This window comes from Struthio camelus, chromosome 4 (genome assembly GCF_040807025.1).
Source record: "Struthio camelus isolate bStrCam1 chromosome 4, bStrCam1.hap1, whole genome shotgun sequence".
NCBI classification, from domain to species: Eukaryota; Metazoa; Chordata; class Aves; order Struthioniformes; family Struthionidae; genus Struthio; species Struthio camelus.
The window spans coordinates 15,735,594-15,750,364 of record NC_090945.1 but is presented as its reverse complement, the minus strand read 5'-3'; the positions used below and the strand labels follow the sequence as shown (position 1 = coordinate 15,750,364).

General features: G+C 46.2%; 1 protein-coding gene across 2 annotated transcripts in view; it reads left to right on the top strand.

Moving 5' to 3' along the window:
• Positions 1-4,076: 4,076 nt before the first annotated feature.
• Positions 4,077-14,771, top strand: part of UNC5C (unc-5 netrin receptor C) — a 259,726-nt gene continuing 249,031 nt past the window's right edge. For both annotated transcript variants that reach the window (XM_068941581.1, XM_068941583.1), the window contains exon 1: positions 4,077-4,292. In XM_068941581.1, the coding sequence (XP_068797682.1) occupies positions 4,169-4,292 (124 nt within the window). In that variant the 5' untranslated portion in view covers positions 4,077-4,168. The remainder of the gene's footprint in view (positions 4,293-14,771) is intronic.

Here is a 14,771-nt window from a genome sequence, read left to right as displayed (position 1 = left end):
CATTGCTTTTGAAATATTAGAATATCAAAAGGGTAGTTTCATTTGCTGGTCTACAAGATCACACAAGTCTGAATAACAGAGGGAGTAATTGCCTATCTAAACTGTGAGAGAAAGCTGCAGTATTTGATAGCATGTGGTATGCATGTTAGTGAAGTAAGACGCATGTCACACACCTGCTTGATTATGCCATGCTGGGCTCTGCCATAAAATAAGAGCAGCATGGCAGAGCCTGAGGGAATGGCACCACCAAAAGCAGGTGTGTGATATACCTTTCATGACATACATGCTACCAAGTGCTGCAAACAGCTAGTGGCGAAGCTTGCAAAATACAACCATTGTGCATGTACAACTCCTTGCTGTTTTATGTGTATTTCAGTAGCTGAGACCATCCTGACTATCGAATGTAATCACCTGATGTGGAGCATGAAGTGCCTCCCTGATTAATATTTGTGTAGCAAATGATACCTCAGGCGAGTTGCCCAGACCTGAAAATTTCTGCCCGAGGACACAATACTCACTGTAAGGAAGGGTTACAGAATCTTACCCATAATTATCAATGCACGGAAGAGATACCTCTCCTTGTTCAAACCAGCATTGTTCAAGTCCCATATGACACAGCATACCTAAGTACCTCTGTTCTAGAGTCATCAATCGAATTTCACAATTCTTTGCAATAGGGATCTGGGCTTCTTGTTTTTGCACAGTGCCTGCTACAATGTGGCCCTGAGCTGTGTCACCACAACAGAAATAAAAATGAATTTTCATCGCGTAAGATCTGTAGTTAGAGTAACGTTTATATAAATTGTTATAAATGCAAAGGATCTTAAGAAAACATCTAGTGAGCAAAATATGACACCTACGCTAACATTCACAATATTAATTGTGAAAGCTGGCAGGACTTTTCACATCCAGTATGCCTTCTACTTTATTTTTTTGCAACTCCAATTGCTTGGACAATAAAATACACGGAAGTCAAATTCATCAGGGCTACATTTTCAAAAACTGCCTATCAGAGTTTCAGATGATAGCGAGGGTGAAAAAGTTCAAATGTTGAGTTGATTTAGAACCTAAATCTCGTTTTAAAAGCTCTTTTGAAAAGAACAACTTAAACACACAGGTTACATTGGAACATTTCAAAATATTACCCTAGACTTTACAGTCACTTACTGTAGATGTTTAATTTAGAGTTGCTGTTTGCTGAACTCAACAACAAAACAATCTAAACTGACATCAGCTAGGCTCCTAAATCCTCTTTCCAATGTAAGCTGTTTGACGTTGAATACTTTTGTCTAAATATGAAAATTGGAGGTTAATATTTGTTTCAGATGAGTTCATGAAGGGTATTCAGTGATTATCTGGGACATTTAAAGATGACAAAACAGTACATTTATGTTATGTATACTTTGAAGTCTCTTACTTTTCAAACAGTTGGGAAAACATCTTCCCCAGCCAGAGTGTCTGTCTCTCTCTCGTGCGCGCTGTCTCTCTCTCTCAAAAACAAACAAACAAACAAACAAACAAAAAAACCCACACACCCAGGCAATTTGCACTTTCTAATCCTAAATCCTTGCATTACCTCAGTCCTTTTAACTCCTATGATAAATATGAAATTTATTAAGCTGGGGTAATAATTCTGCTTATTATTAGGGAGAAAGGTAAAGGATCCCTGGGGAGGAACTGGCCTCTGCATGGGCATAGTGAAGCCTGGAGGCATTAGGTGGCATTGTGGAGGTGTAAAAGTCATTTGTTAGTGCATGAAGGACCTATGAGGAACCTGCATGATACAGGCACATGGGGCATCCTTGGATGTACTGTTAGGTGTAACAGATTATAGGATTTGAAAGCTCTTTTTCTAGGGAATAGCTCTATTCAGTGCTGTTGTTTGAACCATCTTCTCCAAGCCAAAGTGTATCCACTTTCAGTAGAAAAGTGACTGCTGCACACCTCAGGTTGCAGTGGCCTTGTTCCTCTTGTCTGCCACACCTTGGGTATTGGGAAAAGTCTTGCTTTCTCCCCGTGCTGAGAGTGAGCTGTCCCCATGCAGTCACTCCTGTGAAGCAGCAACGCTCCCCAGTGCACCTACGCCGGGGCAGAGAGGCTGCTGGCTTGGCAGCCAGCAGGGATCCCAGGCAGGGCTAGAGAAACATCATCTTGAAATTGGGATGGACCTATTAATGAGGTCACTAAGCCACTAACTAGAAACTAAGCCTGGAACTATAGGTATTACTCTTGGGAAGCCCCAAAACCTCAAAAATAAATTAACTCCATTTAATAGAGTGAGCCCCCCCCCCCCCCTTTTTCTGTCCCTAGCGGCAGTAGATGTGCCCGTCAGCCTGTGACGCATGAATCCATCTTCTGCATGTGACATCTTCCAGGGGTCTGTTTTCTTGCCTGTGCAAAGTTTCCCCTTGCACAGGTGAAACAATAAATACCAAAGAAATGAGAGAAGGAAAACGTCCTAACTTTGCAGGGTTATGGCAAAACTGGCAGACAAATGTCATGCGCAAGGAAATCTGCTGATACCAACCTGAGACATAAGGCTAGGGAGCCTGAGGTCTGGGACTGGTGTGCAGAGCGCAGGCAATCAGAAAAGCTCTTGATCTGGAGCCACATTCTCTTTTCAGTGTGGCTACCTGTTCAAAGTTTTCTTTCCACAGCTGATACAGCTTCAGGACTTAACTCAAGGGTTATGGTGGAGCTATAACATTTTCTGCACTGTGCCATAGTGTTCAAAGTGGCTAGGGCTCAGCCCTTTAAAAAAGGGGCAACACAGCCAGGAGGTGGAGAGCTGGAGATCTGTAGTGGGAGAGGACTGCCTAGAATTATTGGGTAAATCAGCCTGCTGGGTTTGAAATGCAGTCTTCGTGGGGAGGGGGGAATCACTTTTCAGGCATACCCACGTGCACATCTCAGAACAACATCTGCCCCTTTTTCTCTATGTCTGCATTAAAAAAAAAACCTACTGCTTTCCTATTGCACTGCAGCTTTTTGTCAGCTGCTGCGAAGGAGGAAAGAAAAACAAACCCTCAGGCCCCGAAATGGGAATAGTCTGTGTAATTCCCCGGGAAGGGCGTTAAAGTCGGGAGAACGGGCACCGAGCCTTCCCTGAGGGCAGGCAGCTCCTGCGGCCCCTGGGAAACCCTGCTGCAGCATCAGCATCGCAGCCACGCGGCTGCTGCTTTCCTGTTGGGGGCAGAAAGCAAAGCCCGCGCGGCGCGGGGAAGAGCCCAGCTGCAGCTCGGCAGGGAGCAGCGCTCCTTGCCCCGCGCGCCGCCCGGCTCGGCTGCCTTTCTGGGCTGCAGAAGGCGATGCTCCCCGGAGGCCCGGCCGCAGCCCCCTGGGGCCACCGCACGGGCAAAGCCTGGCGTGTGAGCCGCTGGCTCGGGTCTCTGCCCAGGGACAGCCTGCCTGGTCTTCGCAAAGGGAAGAAAAAACAACCTCCCCAAAAGCAACAGTAAAACCCAAGCAAACCCCAAACGCGGGCATCGCTGTCCCACTGAGTGAGATGTAGCAGACGTGTGGTAAAGCCGGGGTAGAGGCGAGAGCACTGGCAGGGTGCAAGAGGCGGGGGAGCCACGGGGCAAGGAGTGACCCCATCCTCAAGAGAGCCGCCGGGGGGGGGGAGAGGGGAGGTGTCCCTCAGGGATGGGCTTCTCCGACACCCCTCCTGGTTCTGCCTCGCCCCCTGCCCCCGCAGCAGCCCCCGCCGCGCGAGCGTGCGTGTGCAGGGGGAGCAGACGGAGGAGGCAAAGGGGGCCGGTTCTGCAGCGCGTGGTTCCCAGCCTCCCCCGCCCCCTTTCCCTCTGGGTTTGCTCCTCGCTCCGGCTCGCATTTTATCGCAGGCGGCCGGCGCAGCCCCTCTGCCCCAGCCCAGCCCCGGCCCGGCCCGGCCCGGCCCCCGCCCTCCCCGCCCCGCGGGCTCCGGGCTGGAGGCAGCCGCGCTCCGCGCCGCTCCGCGCCCCGCCGCGGGGGCCATGCTGCCCCGTTGCCTCCCCGCCACGAGCGGTGCCGCCGCCGCCCGCGCAGCTTGAGCGTCCGCGCCGGCTCCGCGCCGCCCTCCCGCGCCCGGCGCTGCCACGGGGCCGGCGGAGAGGCGGCTCCGAGAAGCGGCGCTCCCGGCGCGCCGCGCCGCCCCGCTCCGCTCTGCGCGCCCCGTCCGCCCGCGGCCATGGGGAAGGGGCTGGAGGGCACGGCGGCCCGCTGCGGGCTGGGACTGGGATACCTGCTGCAGACCGTGGTGCTCCCCGCCCTGGCTGTCCTGGGGGCCAGCCGCCCCGGCTCCGCCGCGCAAGGTAAGGCGGCGGCGGGGGGGGAAGCTCCCCGAAAGGGGCCGGGGGCGCCAGGGAGGAGGGCTGGTGCCTCCCGCCGGCCGGGCTGCGCGGGCTGAAAACGCGGGTTTGTGCCGGTCCTTTTCTGCGTGTGCGTGTGTCCGTGCGTGTGCAAGCAGCGCCTTCCTCCGCAAGCGCGGCCCCGCCGCCCTGCGGAGCCCCCGGGGCGCGCAATCGGCGGCTGCGGCCGCCCCGCGGCGAGGAGCGGCGCCGGCGCCCCCCTGGCGCGGCCGTCCCGTCCCGTCCCGTCCCGGGGCGGCTCCGCCGGACCCCGGCTCGGGGCCGCCGCTGCTGAGCAGCCGCAGCTTGCGGGACCGGCGTGCCCCGCTGCGCTGCCTGCGTGTTTTGTGCTCCCCGAAAGTGGGGCTGCGGGCCGGGGGGCAGCGCGGTGGGGCCGGGCGGCGGACCTGGCCGGCGGCGGGGCGAGGAGAGCCGCCGTACGCCGCGGGGGCTGGCGGGCGCCGAAACCGGCGCTTTGGGCGGAGAGATGCCCGCGAGCAGCCGGCGGGGCCGGGCCGGGCCGGGGCACGGTGCGTGGGGAAGGCAGGTGCGTGTCGGGCACGGTGCGTGGTAGCGCCCCCAGCCCGGGAGCTGAGCCGGCCTGCTGCCTGCCCTCGCTCGGCGGCGTGTTTCTGTGTGCACGGTGTGGCTACAGCTTTCCTTTCCCCCTTTTCAGCGGCTCTGGAGTACATCTAAATCTGTGTCTTTATTATAGCCTGCGTGTAAATGTGGCTTTCGGAGTGAAGATGACTTCGCTCTCTGTGTGCTCAGCGGCGCCTTGGGAAGCTCACAAAGAGCCCTGGCGCAGTGTGCCACTGGCTCTGCCTGCTGCGGGGCAGGCACAGCGGGAGGCGTCTTCTGTTCTGCGAGCTGATGCCAGATGAAACTTTCTGTCTGCTTTTCTCCTCTCTTCCCCGGAGTTAGACCCGAAGTGGAAATAGGTGGCTTCTGCTTGGGAAACACTTTATACAGCCTCCTCTGCGTAGGATAGGGAGGTTGCTCCTGCGTGTGGGCAGATTGCACATAGCAGTGATGTGCAGGTTCACTAAGGGATTTGAAAATCCTGGTTATATGGTTAGCAAGAGAAAGAAATCTTAGCAGCTGATGCTTTTTCACGTATACCACTAAGAAATAATAACGCGCACCTAAGCTTCGGTTTGGAAATGTTAGCACAACGCGTGTGGAAGAATGGTTGTTTTTCCCCCTAATTGTCCCTGTTGAGAGGCACTTGAGAGGGCTGCGCGATCTGACCGGGTTCTCACCCAGCCCTTACACAGCACACTCCTCTCTCGAGCCTTTTTGACAGGAAAGTGATGCTAGTTGCTCTGACTTCTGGTGCCATAGGGCTTGCTGGTGGTGGGCTGGAAGTACGGTACATCGTGTCTGAACGTATAACTGGGCTAATCCATTTCCTGCTGATACTTACTCCATCCTCAGAGTCATAGTCGCTCAGCTGTACTGGGTATGTATCTTGCAGGAATAAGTCATATGAGAACCCTGATCATGAAGAGGAGGCTGCAGAGAGTGCAAGTACAAAAATCCATTATGCATCATCACATTTCTTCTCTGTCTTACATGCTCTCATTTTCCTTCGCTGGCTGGTTTCGTGTTTGAGAGAGGGCAGGTTTGATGTTACATATTTAGAGGTTTTAATAGTACGATGTGCATGTAGACCTAGATGCCCATGGATATATGTCAGTCTGTGTAGATGGGGGTAGTGTTGAGAAGAAAAGATCCCCTTGGATAGTTGGACCTTGAGCAGAAAGGAGTCTGTCCCGCTCTCCTGGCAGGAGGACAGTAATTCACATGACAGATGGCCCGAGCGGGTAAGAGAGGACCCCCTGCGTTTAACTGTTTCAGACTGCTTATCTCAGTGCCAGGGCGCCTACCACACGCTTTCAGATGGCTGCTTATTTCCATGCATACTTCCCGTAACTTAATGATTTGTGACAGAACTCGGGCTTGCACAGCTGAGGAGAGGGGAGAGGAATCAGGCCTCCTACGCCTGGGGCCATAGTACCAGTGTGAACCCTACGTAGGGAGACTTGAAGGTGGGACCCACCACCGACTGTAGGTGTGCTGGGAAGGTGAGGGAGAGGTCTTTGACAATGCTTTCCATTGTTTGGCATGTTACAAACTTTCCTAACAGTGTGGAAAATCCAGGGAATGTAGCTGGGATATAGCTATTTGTTTTTGACTTGTTTTTCCACTTATACTTTTATTTTTATTTCCTGTTTGTTAGAAGTAGACACAGAATTTGGGTGCAGATCTGGTTTTGTTTTTTTTCCCAGAGCTGAGGGGTTTTTCTGATTGGTGTTTGCTTTGGTGATCTTCATGTATGTATATGTAGTGTTTCAGGAAGGCAATGAATCAACAGTTTAGCTATGCCCTCTTCAGGAAGTTTTCTTTCCATATAGCGCTGGGAAAAGTTTATTTCTACATTTCCAAAATTACAGGAACGTTAAAGTGACTCTTACTCAATCTCCATCTCCAAAGTCATCCTCCATTCAGTCCATCTCTTCCAAAATGGAAATGCTGCTCTTTTTTTCATTTACATTCCTCTGAAAGCAATAGGAATAGGACAAATATAACTAACTTACTCTCCAAATCACAGTCACAGTCTTCTGTTTTTCACTGAATCTGGATCCAGCTGACTTGGTTGTAGTTGCACAAAAAATTCAAACTTCCTTTGTAATGTCTTGAGGGGGGAAAAAAAAAACTTAAAGCAGTGTCTTCAAACAGCAAACACTGCCACACAGTTAAAATATTGAAAAGGGTGGAGGAGAGGGGAAAGAGGATATGTAAGTTGTTCCCCTGCTAGTATTTCCTGCTAATACTATTTCTTGTTTTTGCTTTCATTTCCATTCCCCAAACATCTTTATCTTTTGAAGCTGGCTAAGGAAGCCGTGGGCATTGTTGGTGCTTCTGCTTTCATGCCTTCTTTTTCCATTGCCTTTTGGAAAATAAATTCATTAATTCAGTATTTGGTGGACATACCCCCACACGCCCTCTTAGAGATTCATATCACTGAATTGCCGAATCCTCGTGTAAGATGTTCAGCACAGCTGAACGCACTTTGTTTTATTAGGATTTCTTATTATCTGGAGCTGTCTTTAGTATTTTTCTGTAGTTATCAGGAGAGAAGAGGACATGGCCACAATATTAGAGAGGGCCCTTAATTTTCAAGCTTAGTGGGGTGAAGGGGGGCGAGACATTATCAAGGTAGAATCAGGTCTGATCTGATACTCACTATATTTGTTATACCACTGTAATGAGCTGCATCAGAATGGGAATTCAGATGTCCCAAATTGTGAGAGAAAGAACAACCACACCTCGAGCCAAGCACCTACCTGTGCTCAGCATTTTGATGCCATCTGCCGTAGCAGCAACTTTTGCTTCCAAATGGCTGTTCGGTGAACAAAGGCTGTTGGGACTCTGCTTTGCTGCTTACACTTCCCTACCTACACCCTTCATTTGGCATTAAAAGTGTTCGCAGAGCTTGCCTCGTAGCCCCTCTTTTTTTCTGGGGGGAGGTGGCAGAAGAGGGAAGGTCACGCTGACTAGCTGCAGTGGCAGGCATGGGTCAGGCAGGTTTTATGGGCTAATAATGATGGCATAAGAGATAGATAGAAAAGTTGAGGTCAAAGGTGCTGCATATTAAATAGATTTTGTTTCAGTTGTTCCTTTACAACAAAAAAAGTACATTTTTATGCTTAACCCCTCAAACCTAATTAAATTAAAGTGATAATTTAAAAGGAAAACTATAAAAGAGCCATATGTGCAGATATTTGTTCTACCCCAGCATCGTCTTTATTAGCAACAGCAGCAGTTTGAAAATGCTTGGTGCGGAAAAAGTGAAATATAACATGTGAATGTACTAACCTTTTGGGGATACACTTCTTAATTAAATACCTAAGTGCATCTTGTTGAAAAAAGAGAGGAGGGGAAAAGGACTTAATTATCTTGATGCGTCAGTGGACCACTTTCATTTGATAGGGTGGATGTAATAGTATTTGTATTAGTAAAGCAAGGGCCAAGCAGTATTTTACCATGAACGGATAAGCCCATTTGGAACATTAATTTGTTTTAGAGTGATGTGCTCTTGCAGATTTCAGTGATGTTCATGAGTTTGGGCCAGATGTTGCAGCCCTCGCTTGCCCTGAGTAACATTTTGGTACTGCAGTCGGCTTCATTGAAAGCAAAGTGGCCCATCGGGTTTGCTTTGCTGACTGAGGTGCAATTTAAGCAGGATTAAAATGAAGTCAATGGGTCTCTGTGTGGAGGAGGGAGCTTCTCTCTCTGAATAAGGGAGTCAGAATCTGGGCTTTTGTTCCTCAGCATCCAGTCTTTAGCAGCAGATTACAACAGTCATAAAAAGGATAAACATCAAATACAGCCCCCTCCTGATGGCTTTTCAGCATTACTGTCCTTGTCATTTGTTCTTTTGTATAATAAAAACACATGGGTTTATTTAAACATTTTCACAATCATCTTGCATATTTACACTTAATCGTTTACATGGATCATTCATCACACAACTTTTTTTTTTTCTTTCTTTGTAATGATCTCAAAACTCTGGCTATGTATTTTGAGTGTGGCATCCAAACTCAGAAACAGGAAAGAGCATTAACCATATTAAAAAGATTTTCCTAATTCAATTTTCCAAATACAGTATGTTTGAAAACAGGACTACAACTGTGTTCCAAAGCCAGGCAAATGAGTTCCATCGCTGGTCTGCAAAGCCAGAAAAAAAGAAAATGTGGATTATATTTACTGACATTTTCAAGTAAGAAGGCCGATGTTTTGAGACACGTTCTGTCCAGTTGGTTGGTCCAAAGCAACGTTAGTTCCCATGGAAGGCAAGAGGAGCTCGGACTCATTAGGACAATATTTGAATATTTCTGTGCTGTATATTATCAGCCTTTTGTGTGTATGTAAAATACTAGGGAAAGCTGTACTTTGAAAAGTGAAGCTACGTTTATTTCAGGCTAGCAAATCAGTAATCCTGCTTGTAGTAACCCATTTTGTGGTGTAGAGCCATGTTGTGGAATGTGTAGAGAGCCATTTGAGGAATCAGATCTGGTTAGTTTTTCTGGAAAATGGTACAAAAGTTGCTTTTGTAGCCTGTCAGAAAAAGATATTTCAGTTGCTATAACAATGGGGGATTTCTAGGTAAATTCGCTTTACTCGAAGTAGAGGACAGCTCACTGCAATTTATACAAAGAGAATTTGAGTCAATGTGAGTCAAATGTGAGGTTTTTTTTTTTTTTGGTCATTTGAAGCATGTCATTGAAGGATGTTTTTGAAATAAAGGTTAATTTAATCATGGATGCTCTGTCTATGCAATATGTTTAGTATAACTATAAGTATGTCACTACGGGAAAAAAATGATATTCTCTTTCCCTTTCCCTCTGTCCTCCCTTCTGAGTGGGGAGAGCATTGTGTTGGTTTGTGAAGTACACACGCTGTTAGCCACCCAGTGGAGGTGTTCAAGTTTAGCAGGCAGCAATCTTGGCATCAGTACAGATAAAACAGTAATTACGTTACTGTCATTTTCGTTAGCCGTCTTCGTGTTCACGTTCTACTTGTAGGTATAAAACAGTGTAAGCTTTTAAAGCGAAAGTCAGGGATTAAATGTAAGGAATAAGAGACGAGCAGCGGTTTTCCGGCATCAGCATAGCTGCAAAATAATGTTGTACAGAGGCAGAGTTAAGTACTAACTGCTTGCAAGGACTACAGAGGGATGGTGGTGTTTTAAGTGATTTATTGTGTGTGCCGTGTAGAGCCCGGTCTCGGGAGCAGGCGCCCCGGGAGCTTTCCATCCTAACGTTATCCAAGAAGCAATCTGAAGGAAATGGTAGGAAGTCTTCTGGGAGGCGAGTTGTATCCAAAGAAAAACTTAATTTGCATCATTTGTAAGCAAGGATTTGAGATTATATTGAAAATGGAAAGGATTATAAAGAAGATTACGTCAAACAAATGAGAAGAACAAAATTCTCCTTAGTTTTGCCAATAGTTTGTTTCCTTGTGTTTAATTTAGTGGGGTTATCTGCAGATACTCTGATCCCAGACTCCAGCATTGTGACAGGGAGAGTGCTTATTCAGCAGTGCCATTATTTTTGTTGCTGCTTCAATAGGCCATACCCCTTTTGCAGACCGTCGGTTGTGTTTTTTGTGTTTGAATTTCTTCTTCTTTCTTCTTCTTTCTTCTTTGTCTTCCTTCCTTACAAACCGATTGTAAGCCGTGGGCATGCACACTAGCCAGAGCAGGTGAAGTAAAGCCCCAGACTGTAGTTCTATTCCAGTTGCTTTCCTCAAGGAAGCTCTGCTAACGCAAAGACTGCTTACTAGTAAGGTGCAGCACATCAGAACAGTGGGCAAGAAATTGCCAGGGGTCTTCCTAGCTTTCAGCAACCTTGGGGATGCTAGTATATGACTTTCCCCCTAGGTAGACATCACTGGAACGGCCTCCAGTTTGCTTTTAAAACTCTATCCCAAATCACACAGACATTAAGCAGACGTAGGATTTCCTTCTAATTCATCAAACACTGGGATTTGAAGAGTCCATTTATAGCTTGGTGAATTATTATCTAAAAGCATGGACTGGAGAGAAAAGCTTCATTCAAAATATTTTCAATTAAAATGTCCTTTTTGTCAATGTGGAAAATTCCGTGAAAAAAGAAAAAGAGTCCTTTTTGTTTATTTGCTTTTTTGGGTAGGAGTGAGGCTGAAAAAAACCCCCGAGAAACCTTAATCAAAAGCAGAAAGGATTCAGTTGCTCTAGTGAAAAGGTCAATAAAGCCCCAAATATTTGCCTCACTAGCCAAACTCTCTTGACTTGCCCTCTCTGAAAATATTTTAGATTTTCAGGAAAAACACACATGAAAAAAAGTCATGAAGTCTTCTGACAATAACAGTTTTCATTTCCATTGATGTTTTTCCAAATATCCCAACCAGCCTAGTGAAAAACCTCACTGTTAGACTTGATTTGCAGTACTGGTTAAGCACTTGTTAAGGCATCTAACCATAGCACTTGATCGTACTCATTCTCTTTTTCTATCACATTGATTTTACTCTAGTGCAAAATGAGGTAAAGGGGCCCCAGCTCTCAGTGATGCAGTGAAGGAAGGGCAGGCAATACTGGATTTAGCTGTTCCCCAAATACAAACAGCTCTCCTGTTCCTGTACCTTACTTTACTATGCGATAGTCCCATACAGGTAGGGACTTCCATATGCTGGCAGGCAGTACAGCACTGCTATTCTTGCTTTCCTTTGCTGTGATTCCTACAGTGGCAGGACAGGAGGAGGCAGCAAAAAAGGTGTGCATGCTTGCATCAGCGGGTGACACCTCCTCTGCACTTGCCTCTGGAGGATGGTTTTGCTCCACGTTTGCATTGCTAGAGACAAGGAGAGGTTCTCATTTATCACAATGCATTAACTAGTCAATCTTTAATCTCTCTTGCTGAATTGGGAAGGCAGCTATATTTTTCTCTATTTGGGGCAGAGAAGTAAGGTGAGTCGCCTAAAGGCACAGAGCAAATGTGTAGGAAAGCCAAAACTAGAGCTGAAGACCTCTGAATGCCTAAGGCTGTATTCAGTGCTCCAGTACATCCTTTCTTTCATCTTTGGGTCTGACAGTCTCAAAGATGGACAGACACAGAAGGAACGCTACCTTGAAGGCTGTCAGATGGCTTCCCAACTGTGAATTTATCGGATCTTACTTATGGTTTGTTTATCTATGCTGGTATCTAGAAGAATGTGTTAAAGATGAAGGGCAAACGCATATGCCCTTGCTCCGAAACAGGGTGTTTCCTGCAAGCTTTAGCTGACTTTACCTGGGCAGGCAGTTCTGGAGCACTTGCTTAGGCCAGTGAAATCATAGCGTTATCCTGAATTTGCAGAGAGCAAAGCTGATCCAGTGAATGACTGAAATATTATTGTAAATGGAATGAGGATCACAGCCATGGGCTGGGATTTTATTTTGTTTGTTCGTTCTTAATCTGCAATTCAGGAACATCTTATTCAACTCTATTTCATTCATCAGAATGAAGCGACTTATGCTGCAAAGGACCTTGTTCCTTATGAGTCAGAAAAACTATGAGGTTGCCTAGGCAATTAAATCAGTATCTTTTTTCTCTTGTTGAGGTAACATTATCAACTATAACGCTAAGGAGCTTGGAAAGATTTTCCTGACTGGGCAACAGCTGAGCGTTTTCTTGTTAGATAGTTCCTGCCGATCCCCTTTTAGTTATGTTTGAGAAGTAAAGTAGCTTTATTTCTTAGTCTCGTATTGAGTGAGAGGTTGAAATGTTAAGCTCTGTGGATTAGCAGTGTATCCTTTGAGAAAGAGGAAAGCTTGCGTTTTTCGTGGTCCCCCGGGTGCCGGAGGTGATTGTTTGAGAAATCTTGAATTTCATCAGCTAGATGCAAAGGAACGTGCAACTAAGCCTCGAGTGATCTGTCAAAGGAGGTTGACTCTATCACAACTGTTTTGGAAACTTGCTTGAACCGATAGCAGCCCCACAGATGTTTTGTTGCTTGAATTTAGTACGTTTCATGTGAGGCAATGAAAAGTGATCGCCGTGGGATTATCAGTAACGCAGAGGTTCTTTGAGAGCTATGTTCCTACCATAAATTTGCTAAAATAGTAGTTGGAACATGAATTACTGTACTCTTATGATATGTTTTGTGTGTTTATTTATTGTTTAAATCCATGGCTTATCTTACCCAGTCCCAGCATATGTGTTTATACTGGAAAGTTTACATATTGAGAGAAAATAGTATGGTCTGTCTTGAGAGAGGTTAATTGCAGTTCAGTCGTACCAAAACTGAGGAATAAGAACTGGGACCCAGTGAGTCCAGAATAGCAAGCGGGACTAACTTTGTTCTCATGTGCACTGGATTTACCTACACTGCTGGTGAAGGAGGTATTTCTGTTTTACTGGGAGTAATCCAGAGTACAGGCATGTACACTGCCTTAGTCTGAATGAACCTTCTTTTTTGTTAATTTTCCCCCGGGTTTGCTAGTTGCTCGCTGCGTTAGCGCACATGTATTCCTCTCACCTCTCCGTGCAGCAGCAGCAGCTACTTCATATGTCAGCCTGATTACTTGCAGTTTTACAAATACAATGGTGAGCCATTGTGAATAGCAATGAATAGCCAGAACTAAAGCAAATCTAACAGCGAGGTGTCCAGATTGAAATTTCGGGGTTGTCTGCAGCCAGCTGAGTCTACATTGAAACCCCTGCTGCTCTAGGCTTTACTTTAAAATTAGGACAGAGCGACAGAACTGACTTGTGTTTTTCTATTGACAGTTAATTCAGGCAAGTTATTTTTGTTAATCTGTTAAAGAAGTACAGGTCCCAGTAAAGAGGGTGACAGTTTACATTGACAAAAATAGATGTAGATGTCTGAGAAAATAGACGTGGCCTTAGGTGAGTTGTCAGTTCCGTTCTTGGTGTCTCTTAAGCAAAAACAATGCTAGTAGAACCACCCCAATTTTCTTTAATGTTGCTGTCATATGTTAGTCCTTTTAACAAGGAGGAGGTAAAATTTTCCTGTCAAATTCAGACACTTCAGATGTGAAAATCTTATGGAAAACGAGAAGTCTGCCCAGTTAAATGACGGGGCTATATAGTGAAGTGGTGAAGAATGTGCCCTCGTACCCATGTCGTTCTCTGAATCTCTCACTGAATTGGCTCATGAATTACTAGTATTCCTTGCTCTAAGCTTTTTGGCCCCAAAGCTGCTCTAGTTTTTGGCACGTCATCATCCCCATTACAAATTCCTTTCCCACAGACATCGCATGCATAGCATCAGGGGCTTCCTTTCAGCTTCCTCACCAGTTGCTGAAGGTGATGCTAACTTTTTCAGGCTCTTGCTCAGATAAAATGCAGCAATGTTGTTATTCTTCTCAGTAGAGCTATAACACATAAGTACTGTTTTTCCTTGTCTTCCTCATTTAAAATAGCTGTGCAAATAGGAAATTCCTAATTTCTTAGTTCCAGCATAATTAGGGAGTTTGTAACCAGAAGTTCAGTACTTGGAAATGTTAGTTAAAACATTGTTAACTACTGGTTTCCTTTCTCTTTTTAATCTCTGATGCTTAAAGCAAGGATACACTTACAGCATACAAAGCTAATTTACGTCCAGCAACCAATATGACTCCATTACTTTCAAAGCCATTACGCATCAGCCAAGGATCTGTTTCTGGGTTAAAAATAATCAAGTCAACATAGTAGGCTAAAAGCAAGACTTAGGTGAGGCATGGACCCTGTTATGGCCTTTTGCACTAGAAAGTTTATTCTTTTTCTTTTTTCCTTTTTTTTTTTTTTTTCTTTCACTGAGAAATTTGAATAATTTTGTGGCTTTCCATTTCTTGGACATGTAGTGAAGTGGCTCTTTGCCCTGAAGAGCTTAATACAGTGCTTCACCTGAAAACGT